Below are 12,710 nucleotides of genomic sequence, written 5' to 3' on the forward strand. Positions count from 1 at the left end.
GAACAGAAAAACAGGCATTGTCAAACACTGTGGGGGGGGCAGTACATCATGCAGCCTCTTCAAGGCAGTGTAGCAATATCTATGGAAATTACAGTTGCACATACTGTAACCCAATAATTCTGCTTCCAGGAATTATCCCAGACGCATTACATAGACATATGTACAAGGATAACAAGAGCATTTATTGCAATATCTGGGGAATCATAGCAGACTAGAGAGAAATGAAACACCCACCAAAAGAAGCCTGGTTAAGTGAATTCTAGTACATGCATATAGTGAAAAGCTTGCAGCCATTGCAAATAATGAGGTAGATATAGATATACTAACATAGAAATGATACCTGTGATGTAAGTTTCAGTGAAGAAAAGACCAAATGCTCAACAAGATACCCAGTATGCTACTTTTTATATTTACCCAAAGGGGTATATATGTGGGCTTACATTTATGGCAAGAATGAATCTCAGACCATAAAGTCAGGTGTGAAAGATATATAACTTTACTTTCTTGTGCTTGAACTAAATTGTACTTCTAATCTTCAACCCACATGACGCCAAGTGGCAGAACCTTATCTCAGTCATCTTGAGGACCCCTTCCCAAGAGGTTGCCCTGAGTTTCAGGGGCCTTTTTTCCAGAATGTTGGGAAACAGGAGGTGAGCAGGGATCAGCCCTTGGCATTTTCCTCCATCCACACTGTAACAGAGACCCACTTGGGTCCTCCTGCCCAGTTCTAGGCTATCAGAACACCCCGGTGTTGCCATGGCATCGTCATTCTCACCCACATGGCCCTTGAGCTCTCAGGGTTCCCTTTGCTCCATTCATGCTACTCTCTGATGCGCAGAGTCATATTTCAGCTTCAGTACTACCCTGGGCCTCAGAATTGTCTATGACATCTTCTCAGGCACCTTCTGTCCAGACTCCCCATGAACTATTTCTCCCATGGGGTCTTGGTGCCTCTCCAGGTTCTACCTGGGAAAGGGAGAACAGATGCCCTCTGGTCCTACATCCCCCAACCTATTACCCTCCTGCCCTTGACTCTATATCTCAGCCTGGGAGAAGGGGTAGAACAAGCAGGGGATCCACCAGCCTCTAAATTCTCTTCCCTTCCCCTCCTCTTCATTCCTCAATCCCAGATGCCTTCCTCTAACTGAAGGGTGAGATGTTTCCCTTTACTCGTCTCATCCAAGTCCGTTCTCTTGTCAACTCAGAGCTTGGACTCATGAGACTCAAAACCTCTTCCCTGCCTTCTGCTATGTCTTCCCTCTCTCAAATCACTGAGCGTTGCTTGGGCTACAGCTATTAGAAGGGCCCAGGGTACAAGGAAATATAGTGAGGATCATCTGTTAGAACCTCAAAATATGCCCCCTCTCCTCTGTATACATATGGAAACTAATTTGTGGAGGAGGACTATTTGCATGGTGTAGGCTTCACTTCTGTTTCAAGTTTTCACAAGATGTATGTTCTGTGTGTATAATTTTTGTAAGCTAGTTTTGTTTTTTTTTTTAAGAAGACTTTCTACAAACAAAAAAAATGCTTGGTATTTTGTGAGAGTTTGGACACCCTTGGGCTCCATTTTCCCTATCAGGAATCTATGACTTTTGTGCTGAACTGGTGGGGTTCAGGTGTTGTTCTGCCCCAGCGTTCAGAAGCCCCTTTGCCCTCCACAGCCTCATCTTTGAGTGATTATTGTGGCTGATGAGGTACCTGGGACATTGGATTAGGAGCCATCTCCTCCATCCTCTGCCCCCAGGGGCTTGTGGATTTCCCCTTAATGTTAGAAGTCCATTCCTGTGAGCTTCTCAGGGGACCATACCCTGTGGATGTGAAGCTAACAAATCTCTCACTGACCTCGCTGGAGATGGTTCTGGAGCAAAGGTATGTTTAATGGAAAGGAGAAAAATGCAATTGTAGAAACTTGTAGAGTGGATGATTTAGGAAGTTAGGAAAATATGAAATTCCGAATAACTCATTGTCAGACTATTTATTTGGTCCACTTCACAGTTTTTATGCAATATAAATAGGTAAATATTGGGGTGCCTAGGTGGCTCAGTCAGTTGAGCGTCCAACTCTTGATTTCAACTCAGGTCATGATCTCGGAGTTGTGAGATCAAGCCCTGCGTCAGGCTCTGTACTCTGCATGGAATCTGCTTGTCTCTCTCTCCCTCTTCCTTTCCCTCTGCCCCCTCCCCCTGCTTGCTCTCTCTCTCTCTCAAATAAATATTAAATAAACCTTTAAAAAAATAGGGAAATATTGACAATTCTGCATTATTTTTCACATTGACAATCTATTATTAAATACCTAATTCTGAAACATTCTGAAGGTCAAGTGTATCTCTGGGGATTCATGTTTCTCAACTGAAAAGTTGTCTTTAAGTGGAAGCTTCTTCCAGCTTCTCAGGGCATTCAGTCAGTTCCTATTCTCCATTCACACTGAATCCTCAGTTTACCTTGAACATAACCCTCTTCATAGTGTGCTCTTTGCCAGATTATGTGGAATACCCTTGGAAGCACGGGTTTTGCCTTATAATTTTTGTCTTGTTCATCTCTGTAATTCCCAACACAGCATCTGACTCACAGGAAATGCCCAACCAATGAAAACATGAAAGAAGGAACTAAATGAACTCAACTATAGAGCCAGTCATACTCAGTGTATCCTCCACAGTGCTTGGTGCATGGTGATGCTCAACAAGTATGTGTTGAATGAATGAATATAGTATGAACCAAACAGCAGCTTCTTGCCCCAATGACAGAAAATCCTTGACTTCTAAACCCTGTCATCCTAATCAAATCAAAATCAGGATAACGTTTATTTTCATCTAGGAACATATTTCTATGAAAAGTCCTACAGAACACTCAAGAGTAGATCACACTGAATCATGTGTTTAGCCCATGTCCTTTTAGGAAAAGAATAGAATTATTTCATGACAGAATCAGTCGCTTTGATTGTACTGGGAATAGTCCTTCTCTGCTAATGACATATTCCCTCCTCAAAAGTCATCCTTTATCCCTTCTCAGATACTGATTTGACCCATGAAATGTTCAACACAGACAAGGCATTTAGGAGGAGTTAGAGAGCAGTGAGCTGGGGGCAGACTAGCTCATTCAGGAACTAACAATACACTGTCTTGTAAGGTTTGTACTAAATAAATCAAACAAATTACACAATTTCAGTGACCCTTTCCAAATTATACTATGTCAGTGACCATGAGTATGAAAAATGGGGATATCCAAGGCTCACATTTCAGGGTCTCCCTTATTGTTTTTTGATTCAGTGTAATATTAGTTTCAGATGTATAATACAGTGATTCAACAATTCTATATATTGAGTAATGTATAGAATGCTCATCATGATAAGTGCACTCTTAATCCCCTCTATCCATGTCACCCAACTCCCCACTTATATCCCCTCTGGCAACCACTGGTTTAGTCTCTGTAGGTAAGGGTCTGGTTTTTTTGTTTGTCTTTTTTTTTTCCTTTGTTCATTTGTTTTGTTTCTTAACTCCCACATATGAGTGAAATCATACTGTATTTGTCTTTCTCTGACTGACTTATTTCACTTAGCATTATACCCTCTAGGCCCATCCATGTTGTTGAAAATGGCAAGATTTCATTCTTTTTTACATCTGCCTTTAGAGATGAGTCTTAAATGAACCATGAGAGACTATGGCTTCTGAAAAACAAACTGAGGGTTCTAGAGGGGAGGGGGGTGGGAGGATGGGTTATCCTGGTGATGGGTATTAAAGAGGGCACATTCTGCGTGGAGCATGGGGTGTTATACGCAAACAATGAATCATGGAACACTACATCAAAAACTAATGATATAATGTATGGTGATTAACATAACACAATAAAAAAAGAAAAAGAAAATATGTAGAGATGAGTCTTAAAAAGAAGTCCCTGTGGCCAATGTCAAAGAGGTTACTGCCTATGTTCTCTTCTGGGATTTTGATGGATTCCTGTCCCACATTAGGTCTTTCATCCATTTTGAGTTTATCTTTGTGTATGGTGTAAGAGAATGGTCCAGTTTCATTCTTCTGCATGTGGCTGTCCAATTTTCTCAGCACCATTTATTGAAGAGACTGTCTTTTTCCATTGCATGTTTTTTCCTGCTTTGTCAAAAATTATTTGACCATAGAGTTGAGGGTCCATATCTGGGCTCTCTATTCTGTTCCATTGGTCTATATGTCTGTTTTTGTGCCAGTACCATGCTGTCTTGGTGATCACTGCTTTGTAATATAGCTTGAAGTCAGGCATTGTGATGTTCCCAGCTTTGGTTTTCTTTTTCAACATTCCTCTGGTGATTCGGGGTCTTTTCTGGTTCCATAAAAATTTTAGGATTGTTTGTTCCAGCTCTGTGAAAACTGTCAATGGTATTTTGATAAGGATTGCATTGAAAGTGTAGATTGCTCTGGGCAGCATAGACATTTTAACAATGTTTATTCTTCCAATACATGAGCATGGAATGTTTTCCCATCTTTTTGTGTCTTCCTCAATTTCTTTCATAAGTGTCTCTCTTTAAAAGGCAGCTCAATCACTCAAAGGAACAGAGGATAAGCACGTTAAGTGATACAATGAGAGTTGCTTTTCAGCCAGTGCAGTTTAGGTCTCAGTCCTAGCTCAGCCACTTGCCAAATCACATCTGTAGTCAAGCTATTTAACCTCTGTGAGCTTCACTGCTTCATATTTTAAAAGCAGTTATAACATCTGCCCTAAAAGAATGCTGGAGAGTGGCATTCTGTTCTTGGGAAGAAGAGACAGCATTTAACATCAGGCAGGAGGAAGCCACCACTATATAAAACTCCATTTTAAAACTGTGCGGTTATATTCAAATGTTTAACCAGCAAAGGGGGAGAGAGCAAAGCAGGCTCTGTGCAATGTAGATGTTGCTCTTCACAGGAAGGAAAGAAATGCATCAGCCACAGAGTCAGGGGACTGAAGCTGGCCAGAATCAAGAGACTGGGTCTTTTCCAAAAGGCAGTGCTCCAAAGGTGGGCACCAGCACAGCAGGTCCCATCTCCTTCATTTCACTTCTCAGAAAAAGCCAAAGTTGCACAGGAAGCTCTCCAGCTCATATCATTGGGGAAAAAAACAAACCAGTTTCTGGAAAAACTCCTGTTCCTGCCCCCAGTACAGGCCAGTCAATCCACATCAGACAAAAGGGGACTTGATATCATGAGAAGTTCTTCCTAAAGGCCACCCCTCACCACCAGGACACACTTAGGATTGGAAGTTTGTCCCCATGGCTGCCTTGAACCATCCCAGTCTTCACCCTGACGTGGTGGTTAAAGCAACTTCATTTCTCCCTGTTGCTTTTTCTTCTATGATGGCACAAGACCTGAGAAACAGGGAAGCTAATAGGAGCTATTTTTTTTTTTCAACCAGCTGTTAACCACATTTAGAAGTCAGGACTGCAAATGGTAATAATCTGTATTCCCCCAAAACAAAGCCTCCAAAATGGAGTTCTACAAGAATCACAGTGGCCTTTAGAATTAATGAGTGCCTCTGGGAACTAGAGTGTATTCTCCCATCACTTCAACACTGGGATCCAAAAGAAGAAAAAGGAAATGAGAGTACCCATAAAATTAGGCCCCCTCTCCTTGGATGGATTCAATATAAGGGAGTTGCTAGGAAGGCTCTGCCACTTGGAGCAAAGTTTTCTCATTCTTTGAACTAATGCAAATACTCAAATAAAATTTGCTCTGGAAAGCAAGGTACTAAGTGCACCATTTCGTTTCTGATTGTATTTAGCTGCTAGAGGAAATTAATTTTAGCTGCCCAGAGGAAAAAGCCTGAGGCCATGGGTGAACTCTGAGCAGTATGGCTCAGCACCCAGACTCCTAATTATATGACATTGGCTCTGGATGAGGTTAATATGGTGCTTTCTCCTTTTTAGACTTTTTAAATTTCTTTCATCTCACCCATAGAATCCATGACAGATCTAGGATGTAAGTAGGAAAGATGACATAACCCTCATTTTCCAGCAGGGAAAAACACTGAGTTAAGTGATGATTCTCAAGCCCCATAACAAGTCAGAGATAAAGTCAGGAAGACACATTCATTCTTTCAACAGATGTTTATTAAGCATCTACTCTTTACCTCTTTACCAAGCAGTGAGCTAGGCTCTGGGGAAGCAGCAGTGGACAAATGCTAATCTCCAGGAAGCATTTTAATGAAAAAAAAAACAATGGAAAAGCAGGCAATTTTAGCTGTTGAGAGCTCACATGGTGACAGTAAGCAAGACAGAGAGTGACAAGGCTGTGATCATTGTGGACCGATGGCCAAGCAGGCGCTCTCAAGGGGAGTGACATTTCTGCTGAGGCCTGAATAACAAGAAAGAAGTGGAAAGCATTCCAGGGAGGAGGAAGAACAGGGGCCAGTCTCGGGCATGTCCAAGGAATGCACTGGCCAATGTGGCAGCATCGTAGTGAGGAAGGGAGAGAGTGGGATGACATGAGGTGGGAGTATAGAAGGTAAGCAAGAATAAAAATTTTGCAACTATTGTAATGCTATATTTTCCATTACCCTACATCATCATGCCCAGCAGTGTGACCTATTGAATCAATAGGTTTTAACATATGAGGGGAAAGTACTAGAGAAAATAAAGTCATTGTTCAAATTTTACTGTAAAATTTGATGAAGAGAGAGTTATAGCCAGACAATAGTTAGGAGAGTCAAGATTTCTAGAGAAGAGAGATTTTTTTAATCTGAAAGTTCCCTTTAAATAGCAAGAGGCAAGCCTGGTCCTTTGTCAAAGATAGGACTCTGATTGGAGAGGCTCAGATCTGATACAAGAGAAGTTCCCACCTTACCCTAGAGAGGAAATGGAGCCACTTCCAAGGCAGGGAGGCAGGAGGACAGCAGAAAGGAAGTAGAAGAGGAAGTGGTCAGATATATAGTATCTAGTTCCATTGCCCCCTCACTGGAACCATTACCCAAGGCTGCAGATGTTAGACAGAATCAGTAGATTCCCAAACAGTGAAGTTTGTTCATCACTTTCCTGGTCACAAACTGGAAATTTTTCAAACTAAAACTGGTGTTTGAAATGCAGTTTCAGGTCCCACCCTATCCTATCCTCACCTCCAAGATAGTTCCTGATCTTATGCCTGAGTCTCTCCAATGTAGATATTCCCAAGCCACCACTGGTGGCTGGGATCCAGGCACTGAGGTCACAGAACTACTCTGGGAAAATCCAGAGCTGAGAAGGAAGGCTCTCAACCAAGATTCTACTTCTCCTGTGGCCTTTGGAAAGGCCTCTGCATACAGAAAGTCAACAATAGTTAGAAACCATAGTGCCTGGATGTATAATAAACATTTCTCCTTGGGCATCCCCTCACTTTAACCGCACCTACTGGTGCATGGGCATTCAGAACCGGGTCCCAGTGCTGGCTCCACAGGCTGGCCCAGGCACACAAGTGGTGCAGGGTGTGCAGCTTGGACGAGGTGCACAGGGGGTAGTCACACAGGAGGCAGAGGTGGAACACGGATTGCAGGGGAGTCTGTGGAGAGATAGAAAGGCGAACAAAGTTAGTGATGGGAAATGAGTGATATGTGATGGAGAATGAAGGAGTCCCCACTCCAAAACTACAGAACAGGGACCCAAGAAGCTTTGGCCATTGACCCCTACTGTGCACCCCTAGGACTAGACTGAGTGATCTTAAAATGCCTTCCAAAATGAGGTTTTCTATATGAGAATCAGGTTCTATCCTATAGGATAGAAAATACAAAGAAGGATTGACAAGAGAGCAAAAGCAAGTCCAACAAACCTGCTGGGGTCTATACTCAAATCTCCTGCTCAAGGAGCAGCCCCATGTCTACCCTCCCCAGTCAGGGCTACACCAAGCAGCCCCACTGGAGACCTGGCAATGGATCCAAATGGACAGTCACTCCCTTCACACTCTGTCAACAATGCACAGTGTGAGCAGAGGACACAGCAATGGGTCACACAGCAGAAGCATAAACCACCTTCTTCTTTGTAGACAGCACCGTTGTTACCCTGAGAATCTCATGAGAATTGAGCAAATGATTTGTCCAAGTGCCTAGACCACACATACTTGCAATCCTCGCTCTCTAGAAGTTTCCGGTATGTGGCAATCTCGCACTCCAGCCGGGCCTTGACATCCAGCAGCACCTGGTACTCCTGGTTCTGCCGCTCCAGGTCAGCCCGGATCTCGGACAGCTGCTCCTCCACGTTGCTGATCAGGACCTGCATCTGGGCCAGCTCAGTGCCGAAGCGGGCATCAGCTTCACACAGGGAGCTCTGCAGACAGTCTTTCTGTAATGGGAAATAATGGGGTAAGAGACCCAGGTGTCCCAAAATTCAGCAGTGAAAATCATGGCCAACCTCACCATGGAGCACATTCCAAGAGGTCACAGGACATTCCCAGAACTCTAGAGGAATCACCGCCAATATCATCATGACTTTTCACAAAAAAAAAAAATCTAACTTGAGGAACAGTGTCCTGTTCATCCCTGGATTCCCAATACCTGACAAAGTAGACACCCAGTAGACACCCACGAAATCTCGTGGAATGAATGAGTGCCTGAACCCCCGCACGTTATTCTAAAGGAAGTGGAGTTGACTTGTAAGAGGAACCATTTTTCAGCATCCAACTAACCTTGACAGCAAAGCACCTCCCCCAAGGAGGGAGGGACCCAGACCCTGAGTTCTGACTGTCAGTGGAACTGATGAGTGGGACTTCTGAGAGATGCTGCTAGCAGGCCATGGCCAGTGGCACTAGCAGCATGGTGAGGGTGGAGGACCGTACCAGGCTGTGCTGGGCCTGAAGCTCCACCTCCAGGGCGTTCACCGTGCGTCTCAGCTCCAGGATCTCCGACTGGCAGCACCGCAGCTCCTCGGAGCAGGACATGTCCTGCTTGCTGATGCTTTCAGACTGAAGCACAAGGGCACAGAGACATGATCACCCCCCTGCCCAGGTAGAAGCCAGGGTCCCTCCCTGCTCCGAGGCAGCACCCTCACCTGATCTTGGAACCACTCTTCCAGATCATTGTGGTTGGTCTGCACCATGGCTTCATAGTGGCACCGCATCTCCTGCAGCACCCTGCTCATGTCCACGGTGGGCTCAACATCCAGCTTAATCTGGAGCTTGTCCCCCAGCTGGCTCCTCAGAATGCTCACTTCCTGCAGGAATAGAAGGACCCACACCCTGAGTGAGGAAAGAGCTTTTGACAGAGCAGATGGCACCTGAACTCCTCCCCAGACAAACAGCATGAGGGGAGACCCCACTGGTGCACTGATGTAAAAGGTCTTGCCCACGGTCCACTGGGAAGAGCCCACTTGGACACCTTCCTAAACTGACAAGGCAAAACTTTACAGACAAGAAACTCCCCCTCTGCCACCTCCCACACAGTCAGCCTGACTCCAAGACCCCGATCAACCCTTCATCCCGATGCCACCTGAGCCCAGGTTCGAATCCTAGAGCCACAAGGTGAGCTCCCTTTTCTGCCAGTGCCCTCCCCCAAGGGTCTGCAGCCCCAGGCCCACACCTGTTCGTGGTTGCTCTTGAGGAAGAGCAGCTCCTCCTTCAGGGACTCCTGCTGGGCCTCCAGGTCAGCCTTGGCCAGGCTCAGGTCATCCAGGAGCTTGTGCATCCCACACATGTCCGCCTCCACCATCTGGCGCAGGGAGAGCTCACTCTCGTGCCTTCCAGCACAGGAAACGTTAAGGTCAGCAGAATGATAAGGATATCCCCTCTCAGCTGCCTCTGTTTCCCATTTCCTTTACCAACTGGAATTCTCATTTGCTCACTGTGCTCAGTCCTGGCCTCAGAGATGAATTAGACTCAGCCCCTCTACTCAATCTGCTCACGGTCTAGCAAAGAACTCCTAGCAGATATCATTTTACCATCAGGCATTGAGGCAATTTTGATTCCAAAAGATTAACCTGCTTGCCTATGACAATGTATCTTAGGATCCAGGACAGATCTTGCACCACTTGCTGATCTATCACTTAAGCAGGTTAAGCAACCACCAGGTGCCAGGTCAGTGATTTGCTCCCTTATTCCTTGTATTGGGCTACTTCTCTATCTCTGATCTTTGTTTAGTAGAAATGCGTGGTACCTGAGGGCCCCATAGGTAAATCTGGACCCTGACCCATCTGTAAGTGGATCCTCTAATTATGTATGAAATTCAATGACTGTCCTTGCTCAGTTTATTCTTGAAATCACCTTATCTGCCCCTAGTTAGTGAGCTCAGGCAGCCTTATCTTCTTCCATTTTAGGAAAATAATTGAAGGAGGACTAACTCTAGGCTATATCATACATGCTAAATTTGGTGGTGTTTTTTTCTCATCCACCTTCTATTAATTTTGTTTGTAATAAAAATTTTTATTTGGGGAATTTAGGAAAGAAGAAACAAGACAGTAATTCAGTTAATCAAGTGTTTGGCCATTGGGACTTAGGATGGAGGAAGGAGTCACTCTGACCCTCTTCTAGTCCTACTTACTTGATTCTAAAGTCATCAGCAGCCAGCTTGGCATTGTCAACTTGGATAATCAGCTTGGTATTCTCAGCCTTGCTGCACAGGATCTGAGGAAAAGCAGGAAGACAGTTCACACACAAAACATCATACTCTGGGCTCCAGCTCTACAGGTAGCAACTACACTCATACTCAAGAGAATCCAAGAACCCAAAGCTCCTTGAACCTTCAGGAGCTTTTAGCCTGCCATGCCCTTCCACCTTCCTCAGACCCAGCACACCCCAGGCTACTCCAAACCACACCTTCTGCTGGAGCTCCTCAATAGTCTGGAAGTAGGACTGGTAGTCTGGACACATGGTGGACTCGTGGCACTTGCTCGACTCTCGAATCCTGGTCTCTAGCTCCATGTTCTCCTGCTCCAGTTGGCGCACCTTCTCCAGGTAGTTGGCCAGGCGATCGTTCAGGAACTGCATGGTCACCTTCTCGTGGCCATTCGGAGCACCTTCCCCATAGTTCTCACAGACTCCAATGTTGCCAGGAATGTTGCAGGTCCCTGGCAAGGGGCAAGCAGTGCGGCAGCTGTGGGGCATACAGAGGCTGGGTTTGCCCAGAGGGGTTGCCCCCACACGCGCTCGGTTGGCATGTGCCACGGTGGCTGACAGGCACAGGGAGGCAGCCCTGGCCTCTGCCCCAGGCTGGCCCACAATGTCAATGGAGGAGCCACAGATATTTGTTGCTACAGGCATCCTGGTGCTCCCTGGACACTGGGAGGAGCTAATGCAGCAGGAAGTCATGGTGTTAGGCTGAGTTTGCACAGAAGGTTCAGATCAGCTGAGAAGACCAAGCCACTGAGTCTGCCAACCTCCCTCCCTCCTGAGCCTTTTATACCCCATCCCAGGTGGGTGTTGGCTCCATGCCTTGACCTCAGTGCCTTGATTCTCTCCCTATTGTACCGTCATCCTCTTACTCAGCTGTTGAATTTACCATTAAGAGTTCCTCGCCTCATTAAAGGAATGTTGATGAATTTGAGGTACCTGGCTCTTTGATATCAGGTTGTGTGTTGATGGAAAATCAGAAGCTTTTTATTGTTTTTCAAAGAGCAAAATCCTTTTGGCCATCAGAGGTTTATTCCTTGACTAGAGTTGGCCTCCCTGTTGATGTGCCCACAGTGAAGACATGACTATTCCTGTTGGTCACTGGGGTGGCAAGAGAGATAAATCCCTATGACCACAGTGGTGCTCACCTGGGCTAAGATTAACCCAGCCTTTCCTAATCAGGAAAGAGACTGCTTCTTTGCTGGTAGATATTATGGGTTTTGATTACCAAAAATTTCACATTTCTTCTTTCTTCAGTTGTGTGTCTCTCAAACTCAGTTTGAGGGGCAATAAAATTTTAATTAAATCCATTCATTCAACATGCATCTCCTGGCACATTCTATGTGCCAGGCACTATGCCACACACCTGCCGTACGGTTATTTAAGCCTGGCATAGTTCCTGTCCATCAGGAAGCAACTCAAACTTGGGTAGCCATGGATGTTTCAAATCGGTTGTCTGAGAAGCTCATCAGTATGAGGATGACCCTGAACCTTGCCTGATCTGGACCAGGAATAAGCCAGAAACAAATAAAAATGAACAACAATCTTTTTTTAATCCCAAATAAGAACTTGGCCCTGAAACTCAATGGGCACTGAGTTATCAAAGTCAGTATGGGGGAGTTTTTCCTGCCTTACTTCCTTGATTCTAAATTTCTTCATTCAGCACTTACCATATGTGTTAGGAGATTTATCAAAAATATTGTTTAGGGACGCCTGGGTGGCTCAGTTGGTTAAGCGACTGCCTTCGGCTCAGGTCATGATCCCGGAGTCCTGGGATCAAGTCCCACATCAGGCTCCCGGCTCAGCGGGGAGCCTGCTTCTCCCTCTGACCCTCTCCCCTCTCATGCTGTTTCTCATTCTCTCTCTCTCTTTCTCTCAAATAAATAAATAAATAAAATCTTAAAAAAATATATTGTTTAATCCTTCCTACCATTCTGTAGAGTGGATATTCCTATCTTAATTTTACAAAAGAAATAAATAAGGCATTCAGGACCAGAGATGTAAAGTTATTTTTCTAAGATCTACCCCAATATGAAGTGGCAAAGCCTGTTCTATCAGTTTCTTTTGACTCCAGAGCCCATTCTTGTTCTCTTCACCTTGACCACCCCCACATCCCTCATCCCACGCCCCCAATAGGAGAACAACTGTGTCATTGCCAGAAGCAAGAAAGATTATAAGGTCTAT

General features: G+C 45.0%; 1 protein-coding gene across 1 annotated transcript; it reads right to left on the bottom strand.

Moving 5' to 3' along the window:
* Window positions 1-7,360: 7,360 nt before the first annotated feature.
* On the bottom strand, window positions 7,361-11,324 carry LOC113939063 (keratin, type I cuticular Ha8-like). The gene is given in 7 exon segments (XM_035724619.1): window positions 7,361-7,493; window positions 8,049-8,269; window positions 8,763-8,888; window positions 8,975-9,136; window positions 9,502-9,658; window positions 10,459-10,541; window positions 10,734-11,324. Coding segments are annotated over 7 exon segments (1,473 nt in total).
* Window positions 11,325-12,710: the final 1,386 nt, after the last annotated feature.

The sequence above is a fragment of the Zalophus californianus genome, chromosome 16 (genome assembly GCF_009762305.2).
Source record: "Zalophus californianus isolate mZalCal1 chromosome 16, mZalCal1.pri.v2, whole genome shotgun sequence".
Taxonomy (NCBI): Eukaryota; Metazoa; Chordata; class Mammalia; order Carnivora; family Otariidae; genus Zalophus; species Zalophus californianus.